Source organism: Pleurodeles waltl, chromosome 3_1, assembly GCF_031143425.1.
Source record: "Pleurodeles waltl isolate 20211129_DDA chromosome 3_1, aPleWal1.hap1.20221129, whole genome shotgun sequence".
In the NCBI taxonomy this organism is placed as follows: domain Eukaryota; kingdom Metazoa; phylum Chordata; class Amphibia; order Caudata; family Salamandridae; genus Pleurodeles; species Pleurodeles waltl.
In genome coordinates this window covers 562,658,331-562,681,962 of record NC_090440.1, presented here as the reverse complement: position 1 = coordinate 562,681,962, position 23,632 = coordinate 562,658,331, and the positions used below count along the sequence as shown (strand labels likewise).

Below are 23,632 nucleotides of genomic sequence, written 5' to 3'. Positions count from 1 at the left end.
AACCTGCTAAAACACGGATACTTCAACACATGTCCAGGATTAGATGCACAGTACGGGGTGCCCCTCTAGTTGACCACTACATTGCGCAGGATCATCGCCCTGAGGACATTAAATGGTCTATCTTACATGTAGCTGACAAAACAAAAACAGGCACCCCATTAGTCTCCACTTTGGACAAAATGGAAGCCCGTCTAATAGAAAGATTTAGGACGGCCAGACGCGGCCTAAATGATCTGTCAGAAATGTGGGCATTAATTAAACTGTAACTATTCCGCAAAGTTTCTAATTTTTGATGTAGTGCGTTGTAAGGGGTGTTCAATAGCTTCTGCCTCAGAGATATATCTTATGTGCTGTTAATTACTCTTTAGAATGTACATCATGGTCCTTAGTGCATAATAGCCTATTTTGAATTTTCCTCAAAACAATACTTCTCGTGGTGATAGAGACCGAGGAGTTAGGCTCTATTCCTAATTGTGTCAAAATGCTTATATACTACTTTGTGCTCTTGATAAGCCCTTTAATGATGCATGGCTTATGACTGATTTGTCTTCTGTCTATTATATTTGGAATTAATGACAGGATAATAGTTGTCAACTGTTATAATTCGAGCCTGTTTAGTATATTGCCGTTATAGTAAGTTTTGTCTTGATGCACATTACAAAATGGCCCCCATATCTGTTTGTATGCACATTACAAAATGGCCTCCATATTTTCTACTAAGGACGAGTTTCACCGTCTAGTCCTTCTTTTCTGTCCTTTGAGCACGCGTAACTTCTCAGACGGCCATAATTGCTGCCTATTTATATGCACGCTAGTTCAGCGTTTTAAATCGTGAAGCCCGGACTCCGAGTGATTCGGCTGTTAACTTTGTGTGACTAAGATAAGCGCGGTGTGCTTATACGTGTGCGCGTATCACGAGCGTTTCTTCGGATGCCTGCTCTATTAAGTCCATGTCCCTTTATCTTAGACAGCACTAGTTCGGCTGCAGTCCTGGATCCAATTACTGTTTATGACAACATTTGCTTCTCAAGCCAAGGTCAGTCCCTCGAGTTACGCGTGACTCCCATTTTTGTTTATATGACAGCATGCTGATTGCTCAGATTATCCTTTGGGGCGTTTATAATATCCTACAATGGTTTTGTTTTTGATAATTTATTGAGCTTTTGTGTTATTTATCCTGTGGTTTGATTGTTTTCCCCCCCCCCCCCATTACAACTTTCACTGTAATTAACCAAATGGTCTCGTTATAGGGTTTAGCCAGACTGCTTGTATATATTATTTTTGTGAGTTTTTTCTTTTCACAAAATAAATTCTTGTAGCTTGTGTGCACAATTAAGGTGTTGGTGAACAGGAGTGGGCTTTCGCACACCTGGTGTTAATTGAGGTTTTTATGTTGATAAAAATTGGGTTTGGTAATTTGTTTGTGTTATATGCATTTAGGCACTGTCGTTATTGTCCTGAGGAGGCCGTAGTTGATAAGGCCGAAACGCGTCGACTATATCATATTAAGGAGTGGCTGTTGGAATTTTGGAAATATTTAGACTGAATAATTCGGGGAGTGGATCGAACTTTCATCTCAGTGAATAATTGCCTTCACTAAACAGGATATTTTCCTCCCACAACTGTCACTACCTGGAATGGTGACTGCTTGCCACTTGATGGTTAAGCAGCTTTTATTTTATGTATCACGGTGCTTCTTTTGTTAGGCTTGTTTTTGATGTATTTGTTCTTGTGGATTACTTTTTAGGTGTACAGGTGATCTGTGGACTCTAGGATTTAATTGATTTATTTGTAATAAAGAAATGATTATTCAGTAAAAAATTAAGGTTTTTGCTTAGATATTTAATACAGATTTATCCCTGCTGGATACCTTGCCTTTTTTGTTTTTGTTTCATATAAACTGCAACATCAAACTGTGGAGAGTAGAAAAAAGGAATTGGTGACTGGTCGGAGACCATATCTAATGTCTGTTTCCATGGGGTAGAACGTAATGCTAAGAATTTCTTAAGATTCATATTGATCTCATAAGGTCTGCAAATATTATTTTTTTTGTCTCTTGTACAATCCATGTTTCTTATATATTTATAATATTAGGCTTACACATCTGTGCTGCTGGAGACATGCTATCATTGGCTGGGAGGGCTGGGGGTCTCTTAGAGTTTTTATCAGTGTCCAAATTTTGTGTGCCTTTTCAAGTTCAATGAAGGGGGTAAAGTTCATTTTCAGCAGCGTTGATATGAATGTTGAAAGAATATGGATCATATCTTGCTCCTGTCTTCAAGGTCTGTTATTTTGTTTTGCATGTTCCATAATTTGTAACCCCAATCCATTGATTTCATGACTTTGAGTTCCAGGATGTTTATTCTTTTGTCTGATTTGGGATGTACGATGGAACCACGCATACCTTTACTACTAGACCATTATGATGCGTGTGCCTTTACTACAGTGTATATTACCTACCGGCAGTCCCCAGCAAGGATTTATAGTTAGGATCATGTTTCCATAGAAAAAGGGATTTTTGGACTGCCTATATCTTTAGTGTTGTTTGACAAATTGGGGCCGAGGAAAAGGGTGGGGGCAAAATGCTTTTTCCCCCATGAATTTTCCCTTCGGGATTTTGAACAGAAATAGTGCCCGAACCACTGGACGGAACTACACCAAAATTGTCAGAAAGGCAGCTCTTGGTCCATAAAGCGCCCTGATGTAAATCAGTCATTAGTTTTTGATAAATTAAAAAAAAAAAAGAAATGTATAGGGACTTGAAGGCTCCGCGAACCTTCCGAGCTTGCGCTGAGATCTGGAAGTGTTGGCAGCCATATTGGGACCGGCTTCAGCCAAGTCTGAGAGAAAAGATTAAAAAGAAAAGAAAAGAGGGACCCCTCTAGAGAAAAAAAGCATTTTTGTAAAACATTTTGACAGGACTCGCTGCGGATCCAGCTAAAATTTTAAGAAAATAAAAATGTGCAGGCTTCTGTGCTTGTTTTGTAAACAGTCTTTGGGCTGGGCTGGCCAGGTCAAGAGGGCATTGAAATTTTGAATGGGGAGTGGTTTGGGGCATGCAGCCCAGGGACTGCTCCTCTCTGGGGCCAAACAGTATTAAACGCAGGAGATGAGTGGATGTGTGACGGCCTGTATTGGTCTTGAGTGGGTCTGTGAGTAAGTGTCAGAGTGGGTCTGTGAGTGGGTGCCTGAATGGCTGAGTGGGCCTGTGAGTTGGATACGTGAGGGTCTGAGTAGGTCTGAGAGCAGGTACGTAAGGCTCTGATTGGGTGTGTGATTAGGAGAAAGACTGAGGGAAATTGAGAGAAAAGGGAGAGAGATAGAGACTTTTTTTAGGCTTTGATGAATGATATACTTAAAATGAGATATTTCTGGACAAATTGACATGAAAAATGTATTTATCAATTAAAAAGAGTGAGGTCACCTTTCAGTACATACCTTAAAAATTTCAAGTGGAAAATAAACTAGGGTAGGGCAATGACCACAGACTCACCTAGACCGGAACCCTCAACATTCTGTGTGAGGGTCTGAGACCTTAACCACTAGGCTAGAAGTGACTGCTTATTGTGCTTTGTCCAGACTTACCTATGATTTTCAACCCACAGATTTTGATGCAAAAAAGATTTCAGTGTTCCATTACCAGAAATGTTTAACAGTCAAAACACTCGAAAATAAACAGACCTGCTGCATGAGATACCAGGATTTGAACCTTCAACCTACCGAGTGACAGTCCAAGAGCTATACCAGTAGGCTAGAAGTGACTGTTCTGCTGTGTATTAAAATGTAACTATAACCTTCAAACCAAACCTCTTGCTAGTGTGACACTTTGAAATCTTTGTATGGAGACACCATTTTGGAAAACTTTGTGAAGATTTGTCAAGTGGTACCAAAGATATAGGAAAGTCAAAAAATGCTTTTTCAGTGGAAGCGTTGAAAATTACCACTGCCAGTAGGTAATATATATATATATATATTCACTTTAAAAAGAACAAAGGTTCTAGGGATGTTCTAGTTAGGTTCTGAATTTACACCCCCAAAAATATAGAAATTCATCAGTTCTAGTTATGGTTATCTCAGGTAACTATAGCTCATGCCCCAAGGTAACTATAACTCGCACACCCGCCATCTGTAGTTTTGTGTGTGTAAATTCAGAACCTATAATGTCCCTGTAGCCTTTGTTTTTGTTTTTTAAGGGAATTTCTATGTTTTGTTGTTCATTCTATTTCTTAACTGTAATGTCCCTGTATCCTTTGTTTTTTTCAGTGAATTTCTATGGGTTTTTTTTTACGTAAAGTAATTTTCATCTGTGCTCGGTGGGGTTGGCCGCTCAGCCTGACCTGGGGCCAGGATCTGTGGCCAACCCCCTATAAGCACAAAACCCCGCTCCCTGCGGCCTACACCGTATGCACCCAACTCCGCGCCTGTGCGTGGCAAGTTTTGGTTGCAGTGCCTGGCCTGTGGCCAGGACCGCACCATGCACACAACCTCCCCCACAAAAGAACTCAACTTCCCCACGCAAAAGAGTGAGATCACCTTTAGCTATGTACCTTAAAAGTTTGAAGTTGAACAGAAATTAAAGCAAGGAAATGACTATTGACACAACTAAACTTCACTGTGCGAGTCGGAGACCTTAAAAACTAGGCCACAGGTGACTCTTTACTGTGCAGTGTCCAGACATATCTGACATTCAACACAAAGATTTTGATGGAAAAAAAGTGTAAGTGTTCTATCACCAGGAATGTTAACATTAAAAACACTAGTAAATAAACACAGTGCCATAAGATACCAGGACTTGAACCTTCATTCTACTGTGCAACAGTACAAGTGCTTCACCCGTAGGCCAGAAGTGAGACTGTTCTTTTTGCCTCAAAATGTAACTATAACACTTGAACCAAACCTCTTCCTAGTGTGACACTTTGAAGTTATTGTATGGAGAAACTATGGTAATACCAATCTCTCTCCCTCTTCCATCCTATTATGGGGTGGAAGAGAGACAGCGAGAACTAAAGAGTGAGAGAATTAGAGAAGGAGATTGACAGAGAGAAATTGAGAGAGGTTTTATAGGCTTTGATTAATTATATACTCAGAATGAGATATTATCGGACAGATTGAAATGAAAAATGCATTTGTCAGGGAAATAAAGTGAGCTCATCTTCCAGTACGTACTTTAAATATTTGAAGTTGAAAAAAAATTGAAGCAGAGAAATAACAGCTGACACACCTAGACTGGAACCCTCAACCTTTTGTACAAGGGTCTGAGACCTTAACCACTAGGCCACAGGTGTCTCCTTACATTGCATTGTCCACACCTATCTAGAACATTCAATACACAGATGTTGATGGGAAAAAGGTAAATGTTCCATGAATAGCAATGTTTAACATGCAAAACACAAGTAAATAAACAGACACACTGCCATGAGATACTAGGATTTGAACTTTCAACCTTCTGAGTGACAGTCCAAGAGATTTACGAACACATTTTCCCATAGACACAGAATGGGCAAAACTGCTTGCTACATCTGGCCCTAAATCTCTCTCTCAACCCATTATGGAATCGAAGGGAAAGTGACAGGACCGTGGGGGGAGCCTGGAGGCCTCCGCTGTCCCAGCCAGCTCCCTGCCTCCTGCGGGAGCCGACATTGCTCGCGGACGCAGGGAGCTGCTGGAAATACAGCTCCCTGAGTCCCAGAGCAATGGGAAACAGATGAAAATTCCACTTCCAGTAAGCGGGAGCATTTTGACTGTTCCCGCTTGCTGGAAGCAGAGTTAGTGTTGAGTTTTGGTTAATGTGAGCTGCCACAGGTCGTAATTATAACTGCCTACTGGCAACCACCATTAGGAGATATATATATAAAACTTTATATCCAATTCTGCTTCAACTATAATATTGTAAGGACTTAAATTCTCCAAATAAGAGCCTCATTCTAATAATACAAGAATGTACTAACTGCCAGCTACAGGAGAGGGGCTGAATCCTCAGAGCATTAGAGGAACGTTTTAGAATAACATATATGTATAATAATATTTGGCATTAATGTATATAGAAGAAGATTTTTCATGTGATTTTAATGTTGTTCCCAACTGCAGGTGCTAAGTAGTGTAGAACTTTTACTGTTGAGAAGACCAATTGAACTTATAAGCAGTAGGAACAGCACCCATCTCTGGAGGCAGTCTCTTTTCTCTCCACCTCCCCTTTCCCCCTGCTGATGCATGATACTGGTTTTACAGTGAATTCATCACAGGTATTGGTAGAGGGGCTTTAGGACCATCTTCTGCTCCTGTGGACATCACAAAAGTCAGGTTCTCCTGACAGATCTGCAAATGCCGGGGCAGCAGTGTCTAGACCTGTGCTCATTGTGTGCTGTTACTGGACAGGTAGTTCAGCTTCAAAGAAGCTTGCCACTTCTTCCATCCATTGTTCTGCTAAGTGTTTCCTAGGGATACCCCTATATTACTCTAATCTCAAAGCAACTTCTTCTGCCATTGCCCAATTCTCCACCTCTTTTTTCCACGACTCTGTGGTGGGTCATCTGAAAACTTACAATGAAGCGCAATATCCCTAGAGGTTATACCAAGAACCAGATTGGGATACCTGTTGCCTACCTTGTGTGATGGTCTTCTGATGTACAGACCCAGTAGGTAAACCTCTGCGGTATGGAGTACCTGTTTATGTAATGTTCTCTCTAGCACTGCAGCGACCACCACCCAAAATCTAGTGATCACTGAACAGTGCCATGCAAAGTCTGCATCAACCTCTGTACCGGGTTGTTTCCCTGGTCTCGTTCCCTTCTTTAGCAGTAGTCAGGCACAGTATGCTGCCTCCTTTCGCACATTGTTCACAGGGGGATCCTTACTGGAACAGTGGCATCTGGTAGCGACAGCACCAGCACCCCAAAAACAATCAAGGGTTGCTGTGCAATCCCTCTCTCCACAGCACCAACACCTCACTAAACGGTAGGGAGTGTTGTCTTCAGCAGTAGTATTGCAGGTGACCACAAGCGTTGTAGTACCTTCACCTATGTTGTTCAGTCTTCTGTCAGTTCATATAAGTCCTTCCACCAAAGATCAGTTAACCAGTGGATCCCTGTATTCCTGTGCTGGCCAGCCTCAATAAATTGACACATGCGAGGGGTTTCATTAATTTAATCTACAGTTTTAAGCACTCTGCACGCACAGCTGCTCTAGAGAGCAGCCATTTCGAGGATGGCAAACATCCACACAACTGAGGTTATTTCAAAGGCCAGCAGTCGGGGTTCTCTTACAGGGTTTCATCTAGGATTACAGCACATTTGTTTGGGTTGTCTCACAACATTGTAGCTGCCTTAGGCCTGATGGCTAAAGTTCCCATTAAAGACAGGCTAAATTCCCACTGACATTTTTTGTTACAGGTGTTTTTGGAAAACACCAGATAGTGTTTCAAGGTGAAAAAATTATTCTGAATATTGCGGATTGGGCCACATGCATTCAGTTAAATGAGGAAGAAATACACTGACATTTTAGCACTTTACCTTTATACTCTCATAATATGGCTCCTCCGAGCAGGGCACGTCCCCCAAGATCGAACTCATGAGTCCTTGTACTATCATGTTTAGACTATTTTAACGATCTTCATAGGCACATTATACAGGGAAATTTGAAAACTCCAGAGTACACAGAACCAAGAAGTGTGGTTCTGTTTAAATTTGGAGCTACATGTCCACATTACCCTTGCCCTAAAACTGTTCCACTGCTCACACTTTACCAAAGAAGCACCTTCGAAGTATCATGCATCGTAGTAAAGTTCATCAGTGAAAACTGCCTTCTCTATTTCTGTAAGTTAACCCCTCAGTACAGAGCTAGCGGCCACCTCAGATCTAGCAGTACCAGACTCGTCAACACACCATATAGAAAGAGAAACCTAACAAAGAAATTCTGAGCTGAGCCTGCAGCAGACAAACCCTGGCCCTGACTGCTGAAAACCATAATGCTGCTCTTGTTAGTGGGTCACATGCTGATTGTATGCCATCAGGATAAAGAAATGCATGTGGATTGCATCTTGCTGAAGAAAAACATGCACCTGTTCAAGTTGCTCAATGGGTAAACCTAAAGATGACTTAGGTTACAAAAATACTAGGAAACAAAATACACTGAAGGGAGGAAGGGCACACAGACAAATGCTGAGATAAGTGTTTTAGATCATTACTGCCATTATTAATTTAGAACCACAAGGTAGGAAAAAGCCTCAGCACACAGTGGGCTCTGATATTTTTCGGGAGAGAGAGTCTTTATAAGTAGATTTTCTGTTGCGGATTGTAGCAGGGCTTTTGTGTAGCACAGTGTTCACAATTACTTTGCTTCTTAGTGTCTTAGGATTATGGGTTTAATCATAGAACATTTTGCAGACTATCCCTGCATGAGTATTTTGGAAACTAAGGGTTGTCCTCCCATGATGAGGGTCTGTTGAAGTTATGCGGATTATGTATTGTCTTTGCATAGTGCTCCCAGGTGAAAGAGTTTGGATCTTACTCTTCTCTGTCTAAACCATGCCTCCAGTGGTATTATGTGCCATAATTGGGTCTTAATGGCCTGTATGTAAGTGACAGCATTACAGTTCTTTGTTAAGATGGTAGGCTCAGCAATCACACATTTAGATGATTTTTATATTTTTGTATGGGCTTGTTGCCCATCTGTCTGGTGAATTATTTGACCTTATGTTTTTTTGTGCTATTCCACATAGTTTAAAGTTTGATCAGTTATATTTCCTGTGAGAAAATCCAAGCATGCTATCCAGATATGTTTCTTTGTGCGAGCCCATTCATGAATTATTCTGTCATTTTTTAAATTCCTAGTTCTTTCTCTCTACCAAAGATGTTTCTGCGGTTTGTGTGGTAGGCTGTTTACCTCTACAATGGCAACTATTTGGTTGTGGTTTGTATGCCCTGTAGTGTTAGCGTGCGAGGCCTTCTAAGAATGGTTTTCTTGTCTTGCTATTTGACTCCTACAGTTCAGGCATGTTGAGCCTTTCCTTAAAAAAATTCTTTGTTTTCCTGTGTGATAAGCTGGATGTTAACTGTACTTTTGTTCAGTCCCTGGCATCAAAATACTTTACTCTCGTTTTGCAGGTGATCCCGAGAAGTCATCTACAGCACAAACTAGCAAAGTGAAGGAGCAAACAGAGTTAAGTCCCTCAAGGGATGAAGAGTTTCTTGTATGCCCCTTGCAGGCAGATCTAGGAGAAGATTATGACATTGATTGCATCCCACCCTCTCCTGAGGAAGAAGGGTTTCCAACACCGCCTCCACAGGAGGACCTGATGTAAGTATAAAACGTCTTGCACTTTTGAGGATTTAACGTTTGTAATGAAGAATAAAGAGCACATTAACCTTTCAGTAAGTGTAGGTTTCAGGTTATTACTTAGAACTACCTCACAACTGATAATTATTTGCATCTAATTATTTTAAAGAAATTGGGTGCATTAACATATAACCTAATATAATTTCTCTGGCTGGTGAGAGAATGAACCTGTGCTTGTTAATAATGAGTCAGTTTTTGCAAAATACTTTGAACATGATATTTAGAACTCTAAATCCACACTTCTGCAAAAGAAAGACAATATTAGCCCCTCCAGATTGAGTTGATCCGATCTCACACTTTACTGGTACCTCTGCTCAATCACTCACGCTACTTAATTCAAGAAATACAAGTTGCGTGATCTGGGCAAAATGGAGCCTTGTGATATACAAGTGTGGTATACCTGTATATTTTCAGGTATTGGAAAGTGAGACATAGTAGCTCTTTCTTGGGGGGCATGAAATGAATATATATATATACATATATATGTGTGTGTTTTTTATGTATGTATATATTACCTAGTAGCGGTCGCCATTGGGGAGTTATAGTTAGGATCTAGTTTCTAGAAGTGTTTTTTTTACTTGCATATATCTTTGGCGCTGCTTGACGAATCTTCACTAAACTTTCCAAAAATAATTGGCAGTGACTTTTTGGGTGGGGGGGGGCGAGAAAAAGCAGGGGTCCCACGCGTTTTCCCCATTCCCTTTTTCCATAGGGATTTTGAACAGTGATAGCGCCAAAATCACTGGACGGAATTACACCAAATTCAGCACAAAGGTAGGCCTAAAATTTCATGAAGCAGAAACATAGGGCAACGCGTTTCAACCTTCGCGGTCTTCTTCCTTGGCCCTTCTTACAATACATGTCTAACAAAGTGATATATTTTTTATATATTGTGTTTTTGGAGAAATATATATATATATATATATATATATATATATAAAATCTCTGCTTAACCCTTAACCCTCTGGTAGCTTGGCACAAAGAAGTCATGCTTAATCTCTGCTTAACCCTCTGGTAGCTTGGCACAAAGCAGTCATGCTTAATTTAGAGGCAATGTTTAAAGTATTTATGCAGCTCTTCAAACAGTAGTAAAGTGAAAAGACAGCACAAGAAAATTCCCACACCAATTTAGAAAAATACATTTTGACACAAATATGACAAAAATCCAGTTAGTAGAACCGGAGATATGTAGTTTTAAATATTTAAGTAAAACAGTGCTAAGAAGCACAGAGCATCAACTGTGGTCATCTGGTCGCTCCGGAATGGGACAAAGTCACAAGTTCAGGCCGGCCGTGATGGAGCTGACTGCAGGGACTAAGTAAGGCCCGCTGAACAATGTACCTTAAATGCGGGTTATGGAATGTTGCAAGATCCTGCATTGAGGATACATTGCACAGAGGGGGGGTCCGATGAGCTGTGGGCTGTGATGCAAGCTCCTCCCTCTGGGATACGTCATGCTCTGGCGATTTCGATGCAGAGCTGTGAGGAGACATGTTGCTCTGAGTCAGTTCTAACCAAAAGACCATAGTTGGGCTGGCAGAGCACCTTCAGGCCCACTTCCAAGGGTCCAGAACTGGGGTGGCACTACTTGCTGTGCATGACTCTCAGCAGGGAGAATCCAGATGAAGGGTTTAAAGATGTTTGGAGCCTTTTCTGTCCCTGGGGCTCTTATTAAGATGCCAGCTAACTATCCCTTTGAGTCACTCAGGTAATCCGAGTTCAAGATGCAGGCACAGTCCTTTTCACTCAGGCAGCAGAATAGTAGTCCTTGCAGCAGAGCAGCTCAGCAGCCCTCCTTCTCAGTCTTCTGACTCTTCCACAGTTCCACATGTATACTGAAGAGTTGGGCCTAAGGGTCCAGTACTTATACCTGGTGCCCACTTTGCAGTAGGTGAAACTTCTGGAGTCCTTTCCCTAGAGAGGCATCTGGGATTTCCTACCTCCCTGACCTGGCCCCAGCTTGTCTGGGGGCACAAAAGACTAGTGTGAAACCCTTTGTGAGTGTGCTGAAACAGAGTCTTTGTGATGCGCAATTGTGGTAGATGACATCTCCCCCCTATGAAGTCAGGGATGACCCAGCCGCCCAAAATCCCTTTGTCTCACTCTCTGAGAGCAATACACCAAGATCAACAGACCTAGAAAAACCATAAAATTTTTACTAGACCTGTAGGTTGAGTAACTAGAATAATCTACTCAACATAACTGCAATGTACATGACCCATAAACGGGATTCAAATTGTGTGTTCCAAAGCAATAATTTATTTTACTTTCTGTTGTACAAAAAAAACCTCTTGTTTGATAAAATAGACTAAACGTTTGCTCCATGTATAATGTGGGGCCTGTTTGTAAGGCTGTTTGCATTGCTCTTGCACCATGCAATGTGGTGCAAGAGTGGCACAAACCTTAAGACAGATTTTTAAAGCCACGCAAGGCCACTTTGCGTGGTTCTGAGTGGCTCCAAAAATCGGGAGTGATGCAATGCAGCTCAAATCACTGCATTGCGTTCCTGTTCCCTGGGAAGGCATTCCATGGATGTTGCATGGGTGTTCCCTCGCATCTCTTGTGGATTTTGACACATCCCCATATTTACAAGAACTTGTAAACTTGGGTGTGCTCCAAAATCTTACACCTTCCCAGAGGAGGCATAACAAGGAGAAATATCTCTATTTATCCTTGTTTCTTCCTCTTTATATGTGTGCTGCATTCTGCAGCACACATAGAGGAATAGGACTCCCAGGATTGTTTTTCTGCAGGAAAGTGTCCCTTCCTACACAGAAACAATCCTTCATGCAATGCAGGCACCCTAGCACCATGACTCATAGGCACTAGACAGCTCATTGTGCGCCAGTGCATGGAAAGGGACAGAAATAAGAAGTAATGCCATAAATACAGCACATTGCTGTCCTTTCCCTGGCACAATGTGCAGCGGGGGTCTTGCTGCGTTGTACTGAGTGACTTCCTTATAAATGAGGCCCTAAGAATTTAGCCCACATATAGGGTACACATGATCCCCGACTTGCCTCTTAGTTTACTAATAGCATTGCATTGCCATCAGGGCAGGGGCTCTGTGTTTTCTCAGTTTATGTTCAAACACTCACTTTCCATAAACATATACTAAGTCATGTTATGGTAGCGCACTGTCATTTACAGACAGTAAATTTCCCAAAAATGACCAAAAACCTTCCCACTAACTTGCAGCCTTATTGAAAGAACTATATAGTGTATTAGTAATAATCTATGATAATTGGCTTTCACAAAACACATTCATCATTTGCACCTCACCAAGTAAAGTGTTCTGATTTTGTTTTCATCCAATTGAAATATTTTTTACATCACTCAGTAGTACAAAAAATGTGCTTTCACAACTACTGAAATATTTTGAAATGTTTCTACAGTTGGCTTAACTTCTTAAAAGTGTGTTAAGGAAAATCTGATGGCCTATAGCCTTTCATTTTGCACTCTTTGTATAGCAGGTCAGACAGTTGAATTTACAAAATCCTGTTACTCTGCAGACAGAGAAGAAAACGTAATTGTAAGAAGACTAACTTTTGACCTCTGTCTCTGAACACAGAGCAAATGTATCAAGATAAAAACAAGATTTAAAGGTGCCTTTATTGCTCCTTCACTTTTGACTAAACAGAACACCTCTTCTTTTTCTCCTCACCAGAATGGGCGAGTAGGTCCTAAAAATAGATTGACTTGATAAAATATGACTTGCCATGGTGAGTGGGTGATTAGATATTTTTAGGCCTGGGCCCACTGTCAAATACACTTAGTTATGTTACCCATGATACAGGATACAGGCTGCAGGCACCAAATGGTTTTAGAACTCTGACTTCAAATTTGACTTTACCATTAAAGAGGGTTCTGTGGTTACCAAACTCAACATTCCTACCTGCTTCTAATTGAAGGTTATCACATACTAAATGCTATAAGGTAACACCCGCTGATGAGAGCTGCATATCACTAAAGGCCATGTGCAGCAAAGGTTTTCCACAGGTCTTAGCCTAGTCCTCTGCAGGAAGCCTACACTAACTACGCATGTCCTTTGGCTTTGCACAACGAGTTTTCCTGTACTATTTTGTTGAATTTAAAAAATGTTAAGTATTTTTGCTTCAAAGTTTGTGATTTTCATGAATTCCGATTTTCTGCACAAATTGGTGCCTTTTTATTTTAGGGGCATAAAATAATGGAGCGTCAGCGGAATCACAATTTTATTAAAATATCTCAAAAATACTGTGGTAAATTCGACTTTGCTAAAATTTGTACTCACTATTTACCACGCGTCTGAGTACTCCCCAGGGTCGGGAACCTCTGATCGTTCCTCACTCAGTGCTGTATTTCTTTTTCCACAATGTGAAAATATCATGAATTTGAAGATGGTGGGAACAAGAATCACTACCCTTCATCAGCCAGCCACGTTTGGGAAATAGTTTACATGTGATTGACACAACTGGCGATTTTCTGACCTGTGATTTTAAGCAGGTTTTTTCAAAATAAATACTCAAAAACTACTCAACGGATTTACACCAAACTGACAAAAGCACGTTTTCTGAGTAACGTACTACTTTAGTTAATTTCTAGTCTGGGGTAATTCCGTCAGCACTTTTGACTCTGGCTGTGAGCAAAATTTCCTATTGGAGATAAAAGGGGAAAAGTGATCGTCTGATTTGGTGTGGATCTGTCAATTGGTTAAACACTTATGGGCAAATTAATAAATGCATTTTCAATGGAAAGTGCGACTGAAACATAAATACACAGTGGTGGCATGTGTAACTGTGCTATATGGTACAATATTGTCATTGAGGGATTCTGACAACATCATAAACCACAAGTCCGCAGACAGAGAAGTTTGTATATCTCACCAGAAATCCCAGCGGGCAATATAGGGCCATATTTATTGATTTACAGCATTTGCCGCATATTGATGGATTAACAGCATTTGCTGCATAACTTGCATTTTTAACAAAATTTGTTTCTACCTAAAATTGATAAATACTGGCAGAGAAGGTGCTGCATAATTTGCTTTTTTTGTCACCTAGGTTAGATAACCTTGCCACATATTTTAGTCCTCCATGGTGCATAATGCTAACAACCGCGACTGTGGTAAAGCTCTGCAAAATGGCTTGGTGGCTGTTGTTATCATGTTGAAATCCATATTTCACAGGAACCGTGAAATATTTTCGGTCCTTCACAATTTCTTTTGTAATATGGCTTTTTCACCACTGAATTTTGTTCAGTAAAGGCACACAACATTTTTAATTATATACGTTTATGGCATTGAAAATAAATTTGGCCCAGTAACACGTTATTTTAAACAACTGTACTTATAATTTCGATTCACTTATTTATTACTACAATGTTATGATGTTATTTCCACAGTAGAGGGTAAAAGAATTGAGAAAACACTGAATAATGCATCACTGATTTATTTCTAGCCTGAAGAAAACATCTCAATACATACTCACTAGAACTAATTAGTATGAGTTTTATTTTAAAGCACAGATGTACTGACACCTCTGTTCATGGGTAGTGTACGTAAAAACATGGAATGCATCGTACCTGCTAATTGTTTGTTTTAGTGCACTATGCAGTTTACCGTTGTTGAGCAAATGAAGTGGCATCATGACCAATTCAAGACTTCACCTTTAGTGAATCATGGCCCTCCTTACACTCAACAGTGGTTATAAACAGCATTTTGCATGCTGACCATCTGGAGAAATTATATTCACTGGGGAAAAAAAACAAAGGTTACAGGAATGTTATAGTTAGGAAATAAAATTTGAAAAACCTTAAAAATTCTATAATTCGCACCCCGCCATTCACAGGTTTTTCATAAAAAAATTGACTGCAAATATTACATTGATACTATCAATGATGTTATCAAAGATGTCATGAGTGCGGTAATTTGTGGGGTAATTAGCAGTGCATGGTGAGGACGCAAGTCATAGTTACTTAAAGCCCCGATTTATAGTTACCTGAGCTAACTATAACTATATCAGGTGAATTTTGATGGTGTTGTACAATTAGAATGTGAGCCTAGCTATAACCTCTCTGTAACCTTTGGTTTTTTTAAATGAATATTTGTGGTATTTTTTTTAAATGCTATTCCCTAACTATAACGTCCCTGTAACCTTTGTTTTTCAGTGAATTTCATTTTTTAATTTTTTATTTTTTTAACGTAAAGTAATTTTCATTAATTTCATTAATCCAACCACAGCCGCGCATGGCAAGCAACTCTTATAACCACCCAACCCCGTGCTGAGCATGGCCTTTGGCAGTGGGGGTTGGCTGCAGGGCTTGGCCTGCAGTCAGGCCCTGGATCCAACCCCTATAACCACCCAAACCTATGCCGCGCATGGCCTTTGGCTGTGCGCCGTATGGCTTGACCGCAGGTCCTGGCTTGCAGCCAAACCCTGCTGCCTACCCCTATAACTGCCCTGTGGACAAGCCCCTATAAACACTCAACTCACACAGCCGAAGCTCTTGTGTGGCAGGGGTTGACACAGGGCCCGGCCTGTGGCCAGGCCCTGTAGCCAACCCCTATAACCAGCCAATCCTGCCCCGCACTGGGCCGTTGGCAGCGTGTAGCGGGGTTGGCTACAGGGCCTGGCTGCTAAACATGCAGCTCCCTGTCTGTGAGAGCAATTGTTTCCTCTGTTTCCCTGCCTTCATCTCGATGGGCAGGAAACAGAGGAAACATTGCTTCTAACAAGTGAGAGCTGTTTGACTGTTTGACGTGCGGTTTGGGGAGGGGAGGGGAGCCACCCTATTAAGAAGCTGACTGGGCTAAAGCTAGTGGGTCTGCCTTGAGACGACTGTCTATTATTTGTGGTGTGCTGTATATTATACTTTGTGTTCAGGGGTAAATTCTACCTTTTATATAAAAGCAAGCCTTTGATTGGTCAGTCATTGATTGGGTTTCCTGGATACGTTTTGAATCGTGAGCCTGTATTCACTCTACATCTACCTCGTCACTGAGAAGCCTTGAACTGCTGGACCTGCACTACCACTGAGAATCAAGTGCTGTAGGGGTACCTGGCCCAGCTGCTCTGAGCCCATAGTAATTTGCACCCCAGGGTATCAGGAGTTAAAAGTTTTAACCCCCACGGTTCTGCCCAATGGCTTCTGCTTTCCCTGTGGCACTCTGAAAGGGTGTTCTGACAAATGGCGAAGTCAGACTTTTAATAAATAATAAGGAAACATAAGTCTTAGAAAGTTACCTTTTCCCTTTCTATAGTTCTTGGAGGCTAATTTGCATATGGTCTCATCCTTCTCCCAGCCAATAATTAGCATTTGAATAGGTTTGAAAAAAGTGTGACATGCTTCCCAGACGCAAACAATAGGCTGACCTGAAAGGACAGGGATAACTCCTCTCCTTCTCACCAAATCTTCAACGTGGGGCCCGTGAGTATTGTGTTTGGCATTACAGTCGGAAATCCTGCTTGAGTGTCAAAGCCTGCTTGATGTTCTACTGGGTTTACATATAACATTTTAAGGCACACTTGAAAAGCAGAGAGCAAGATGCCAAAGCAATTCTTGTGTGTCAGCTGTCTGGTTGCTGGAAAACCCTACTTTTGTTCTACCAGACATTTGACACTAGGGTTTACTTAGAAGCTAGGGGTGCACTTAAAAGGAGGGGAAGCAGGATGTCAAAACATTTCTCGTATATCCATTGTCTGGTTGCTGGAAAACCTTACTTTTGTTCTACCAGAATTCTGTCCCTGAGTTTATTGTGGGTACAGTGGCCGCCTCTAAATTGATTTTAGTGTTGTTTTGTGAGAGTACACTGGGATTATTATAGTGCACTCCCCACATACCCGAAGCCCTCATAGCCCATGTTCAGTCTAATTAAAGACATTTGTATCTTGAAAATGCCCAAACTGGGTATGGTTGACCCCTGGAACATTTACCCAATTGGTTAGGGCATGCCCAGGAGTCATTCCCGTCCACTAACTTGTGCGAGGCATAAATATGGCACGTACAAGCAACCACTCCAGAACACTTCCTGGACCGAGGAAGAACGGAAGAGGACTGGACCTGCTGTCTGTGGCATAAGACAACCCTGAAGGGCTGGACGTGCTCCTTTTCGTATACAGGACAAATAAGTGAACTCAAAGGGTCATAAGGCTGACCTTCTGTTACATCTACAGTGATACAGTAAGCCTTTCCTGCAACTTCCCACCTGACCAGTGGCACCAGCTCTGGCCCCAGCTGTCGGCCTCTACCTGACACTCTGTAAGTCTTTCTTAAGTGCCTCCTCTAAGGCCCTGTGTATTCCACCCATGCCTCATCAAGGTCAGCGTCTAATTGCTCCTAGGTCCTGTTCTACTGCTAAAATTGACTAACACTGGCACGTTATGCTTCTTGGTGCTATTTCTAAAGAAAATTCTTATCTCCAGTTCCCCTTATTGTTATTTTGTCATTTTTATGGTATTTTTTTCATTAAACTTTACTCTATTTTTCTTATTCGGTTTAGGATTTCTATTGTTTTGCATTTTGACTTTATTACCATTTTAGTGCTACACAAATACTTCACGTATTGCCTCCGTGTCACAGCTACCACACAACTGAGCACAGGCTTATTTAGCAAATTTTATGGTTCTCCCTGTTGAAGGATGACTCTGTCATGGTGACTGTTTATCTTCTTCCCCCTATATTTGCGCAGCTCCAGTGTGTGCATATATAATCGCTACTCTGGTGTCTTAGTGTCCTGGTGTGTTGTAAATTACCCCCTCAACTAACCCTCCACCCTACCTTACTGTCATCCTAGAACTGACCACCCCCCAATTCACAGTAGATATAAACCACCAAACTGAAACAACATTACAACGTTCTGTGCTTCTTGTGCCTCTTGTGCAGGGGCACAAACTTTAGACTGTGCAGGAGCTACAGGTATTGTCTCTGTCCAAAATCACTCAGTCTCTCAGTCCTGTATTGACTCGTTGACTCCCCTTGGCATCTAGAGCCCCAGAGTTTGTCCCTAGGTCTTAACTCAGCAAGCAGTCCCAAGCGCCTAAAAGGGTTGTCTCTCATGCGGCCCACCCACAGCAATGCTCCATCAATGCAGTATCCTACCTCCTGCGGGGATATTCCTATATGATGTCCTCAGCGGTGATTTTTGGCACCCGCTCTTCCTCAGTGTCTAGCTCCATCTCAGTATGTTCGGGACCACTACCCACCTCATCAGACACCAGTGCTCTCCATTTGTTGCTCCTAAGAGCATCATCGCAGTGTACCTGCTCTCATTTACACTTTTGTTGGTGAGGGCTTGTTTTGCTTTACATTCCAGCGCGTAGAAGGTGCTTGCTGCCATTCAGTGTCTCTCCGGGTGTGACGGGCCTGACCATAGACCCTGTTATTCCAGCGAGTTCCATGCCTCTGACGCTGATAGCAGGAAGTTGGCCTTTTCTCTGTATACAATCTGTAATTTCACCAGGAAGATAATTGCATAGTTCAAGTCCAGCTGGCGTAGCACTCTTTTAACTGGCATGGATGCACTTCTTCATTGTTGGACCATCTTCATATAATCGGGATATAGATAGACCTTGATTTCTTCTATATCCCAAGGACCGTGTTACCGCAACACCTGCAGTAGTATGTCCTGGTCCCTAAAGTTCATCAATTGATTTATGATTGGCCATGGGCATGCTCCTGGTGATGGGGTCACCGCCGCCGGTATCCTTTGGGCTCTCTTGACAGAGAAGAACTGTGGTGGACGTCCCCGCAAGGCAGTCTCTGCAACCACTCCTCGACAAACAGTTCTGTGTTGGGGCCCTCTACTCTTTCTGGGAAACCCTCTTCCCCCCAGTCTACTATTGTGGAGGTGGGAATTACCATCTGCTTCCTCTAGGTGTCCAGCCAGTGACTTTGTTTCCCTCTCTATGGCGGAGCATTACAGTGTGCGTTCTTTTACATTTGGCTGGACATGTGCCCAGCTGTGTTTGTCTCCTTCACCCATACCCCCAGTTTCTTATGGTCCTCACACAGTAGACCCACCTCATTTACCACGCAGCAATCTGGGCTTCTATCGTCACCTTGAAATCCCTGATGGCCTCCAAGATTGTCTCTGTGTGCATAGCTGAGGAGGCACCCGCCTCCTCAGACACTGTCAACCTGTCTTCGCCCGCTGCCGCCATAGGGTCATGAGTGCTGCGCTTTGCCGCATGAATCTTAACCATCATTCCAGGGTGATCCTCCACATTGCCGTCGGCAAGCTGGTGAAGAGGAGTGGTGGGGTGTGTGGCTGGCCCTTGCCCTGATGTTTTGCAAGGTCTACGATGGGCAATTCTGGGTTAACTATGTGGTTTTAGGTGGTTTGTGGGAAAGGTGATGGTGTGACTATGTATTATATGGGGTAAAGTACCTCCCTGGCGTACATTATAAGAATGTTGTAACTCATGTCTGAGTTCCATAACTTTATAAAGAAACTCATCCTTTGGCCTGGTTCCTCTATTTGGGTATAACGCTCCTTGGTGACTTGCAATATCCTTATAATGTACAGCAGGGGATGCTTTATTTCCTATGCATTCGCTGCCTAGTGGTGCAGTCAGTCGCCCATTATAAATAAAAGACGTCAGAACTCCAATGTAATGAGTTATTGCAGCCGAGTTCTGATGTCACAATGCCTACTGCCATGGCCAGTAGCTGAAGTGAAAGACAGATCAGGTCATGGAGCAGCTGTTGAAAGCAGTGAAAATTAATCATTGTTTTTCTTTATTCTGCTCCATTTTTCTAGCTTACAGTTTCTAGCAGAAAGATTGTGATTATTTTTGCATTCCTTAGTTCTCCATGTTTGTACACATTCTGAGTCCCTACGTATTTCTTTTTAAATTGACTTGTATGTATGTGTTTCTAATATCTTTTTGCAACAAATATCTAACAGATTTTTGATGTGTTTAACTTTGCAATCGAGGTTCTATTCTTAGTCTTCATGTTTGCAAACCTGCTCTCTCTTTTTGAAAGAACTATGCTGCACCAAGGTTTGAAGTGGATTGTCTGAAAGATTGATGCTGTGACCATGTATTATATGGGATAAAGTACTCCTGTCGTACATGGTAGGATATTACTAATCACATCAGATTTCCATAACCTTATAAAGTAACTCGGCCTTCAGCTCCATTCCTCTATATGGTTATGGAACTCCTTGCTGACTGCTTTGAGCAGCTGCAAAATATCAGTGGTTTTCTCCCTGAAATTATGGAAGACTGCACAGAAGAGCAGGTATTACAGGTTAATGCATTAATTCCCCATTCTGGGAAGAAAAGTTGTAATTAGTGTGGTGTTACCAGTTGTAATTGGCCATGCCAGAACTCCACTATCTCCACACTAAAAAACTGCAAACTTGTAATGAGGGCCTTTGTGGCCTTACTGCCTCAAATTATTTGATAAGATATTTGGCACAATGCTTTCTGACATCGTGCTTCGCTTACAAGCTTATTGAGAGTTGACCAAATGACTTAAAGCCCATAAACCAATTCCGCCTGAAGGATTATTTCCTCCGACGGGTAATCTCTTAGATGTGTTTTTTTGCCTGCTCCCATTAAAATGATATGTTACTTGAAGAATGTAATCAGTGGTCCACTACATTTAAACCACTAATAACCAGGATGGCATCAGGCTTTAACCAGATTCTCTAGAACTCTTTAAAAAGGTGTGATGCTTTCCATATTAAAACTGAGGATTGGTAAATGTTGCTTTACATATGTTTGATTATCTACCCTAAAGACAGTGATCCATGATAAGATGCATGAGAGAAGTTACAACATGTAGTGCCTCAATGACCTGCTGTAATTGTCCTGCTAGTTTTGACTAGTAAAACAGTTTCTGATGGATACAACTACCTGTGGATTTCTCACCTTATGAATTTACCCATGTGCCAGCATCCAATGGAAAATCTTCTTCCCAGCTCTCCACATCGACCAGAACGTCACAATTGCACAGCTCCACGAGACTCCGTCTGACGTCACCGTGCCAATAAGAGGTCCTCGCCGGCGTGCTGACGTCCGTTCCCTTTTTTCCGTGCCTTCTACGCAAACGGTTTTCTCCTAGCTCTCACTACTGTTGGAGGTGTTCCATCTTGTTGCTAGTTTCTATCTGGTTTCTAGTTACAATGTCTCCTCCTAGGAAGTCTGGATTCAAGCTGTGTCGCTAGTGCGGGGTCGCATGTCGGTTACTGACTGTCATGACGATTGCCTTTGGTGTCTGAGCTCTGAGCATGACATTGAGGAGTGTGTTTCCTGCCAGAGCATTAATCCTAAGGCTCTGAAGGAAAGAGAGGCCAAACTCTTTTTGGTCACGGCGAAGAGGGGGCATAAGAGTCATCATAGATCCTCTTCCCATACTTCTTTGAAGAGACATAAGAAACGGCGTTGTTCGGCTCAGAGCTGATCAAGATCAAGGTCTCCATCTCGACAGTGTTGTGCGACGTGGGAGGTGAGTCCGACAGTGACTCTACAACTTCAGAGCCCTCAGGCTTCTCCGGCACTGTCAGTCTTCGAGGTAGTGGCACCACCGGAGAGTCCTAGATTTTCACCTGCTGCTCATGATTCCGATGTTCAGCAAGCACAAGTGCATCATGGAGACCAGCGGTATCCTGCCTTCCTGGCTCCGGGAGCGGGTCCGGCGGCATTTTTAAATGCCATGTTCTCGATGTTTAATGCAGTGGCCCCTGCTGGTGAACCGGCTGGTCCCCCGGGTCCGTTGGCCTTCTCGTTGGGCTCCCCTGCTCGATATAAGGCGGCAACGTTTATGCCCTTCTATCCGGCTGAGGGTGCCGGACCGGCACCGATGACGTCGCCTCGAGGCCCTGTGGTTCTGATGACATCGCCTTCCAGACCTATGGCGCCGATTTCATCGCCCCATCATTCGACGCAGATGGTGGAGCCGCAAGTTTCCTCTGCGCCATTGGGATACACTCCAGCACCGGATCCGAATGATGGATTCGACCGAAGCCAACCTTCCTCTCCTGTTCCGCGTCTTCAAGTGTTGAAGCCAGTGTCATCGACGTCGGCCAATTCTATGTCGACGCCGAGGTTAGAGGCCAGACTGAGGTCACTGAGAAAGGCTTAGAGACTCTTGGAAGAGGAAGACTACCAAAGGCAGCTGTGGAAGGAGGGGAGATTGTGGAGCCCTTGGGAGAATATCAAGGGTTGGGTTCAGCTTGACACTTCCCCGGAATAGGACCTTTCTTCACTGGGGGAGTTCACGGAGGAGGCAGCCTACTTCCACACGGTGATTAGAAAGATGGCGAACTTTTTAGATCTTCCATTGCCTACTGCAGAGGTTAAGACAAACATTTTGACGGAGGTCCTGCACCCTTCTTCAACTTCTGCGGATCCTTTGCTTCTGTTCAACAATGCTCTTACGGAGCCCATATTAGAGCTTTGGAGGAAGCCTGTGTCTTCACTTGCGTTAATAGATCTGTGGCAAGAAGATACAGAGTGGCGCCTGGGGATCCGGGGTTCTTATCGAAACATCCTACCCCGGAAAGTCTGGTTGTTCAGGCCTCTTGCTCTACACGGTCTGCTCCAGGCTCCTTCCTGGTGATTCCATCGGACAGGGAATCCAAGAGGATGGAGCATTCCACAAACAAAACTTTCTCTTCTTGCAGCATGGCTCTCAAGTCTGCGAATGCTACCTGTGTTCTTGGTAGATACGTCCACGCCCTAATGGACTTTGCTAGGGCTATGGTTCCTGACCTGCCGCAGGATGTACAGAGACAATTTGGTGAACTTCTATGTGATGTGCAGGCTGCGGCGAAACAAATAATCCAGTCTGGTCTGGTTTCCACGGACTCAGTGGCCAGGGCAATGGGTACATCTATTGCTACCAGGAGGCACGCTGGATTGAGGTCTTCTGGGTTTTCATCTGATGTACAGTCTACTTTATTGGATTTGCCTTTTGATGGAGGGAAACTGTTTGGTGATAAAGTGGACTGTGCCTTAGAGCGCTTTTAAGATAGTCGGGCCACAGCGAAGTCTTTGGGTCTGCAAGTCTCTTCTGCTACCCCTTTCAGGTCCTTTCAGAGGTTCAGGGGGTTTGGGCGTGGAGCTGTCTACCGTGGGAGACCCCAAACCACTATCCAACAGCCTCCCATATCGATCCTTTAGAGGGCAGAGGAGGGTTAGGACAAGAGGGGCCACCCAGCAGCACCCTGCATCATTCTCTTCCTCTGGAGGACAACAACAAGGGAAGCAGCCCTAGTTTTCTCCCCATTTTTCGACCACATTTCTCCTGTAGGGGGAAGATTACGTCTTTTTCTCCACGAGTGGGAGTTGATTACATCAGGCTCATGGGT

The 23,632-nt window shown here is 42.8% G+C and overlaps 1 protein-coding gene across 6 annotated transcripts in view; it reads left to right on the top strand.

Moving 5' to 3' along the window:
* BLM (BLM RecQ like helicase) overlaps positions 1 to 23,632 on the top strand; it is a 386,095-nt gene that overhangs the window by 112,199 nt on the left and 250,264 nt on the right. For all 6 annotated transcript variants that reach the window (XM_069222975.1, XM_069222977.1, XM_069222973.1 and 3 more), the window contains one exon: positions 9,102 to 9,294. In XM_069222975.1, coding sequence (XP_069079076.1) covers positions 9,102 to 9,294 — 193 coding nt within the window. The remainder of the gene's footprint in view (positions 1 to 9,101; positions 9,295 to 23,632) is intronic.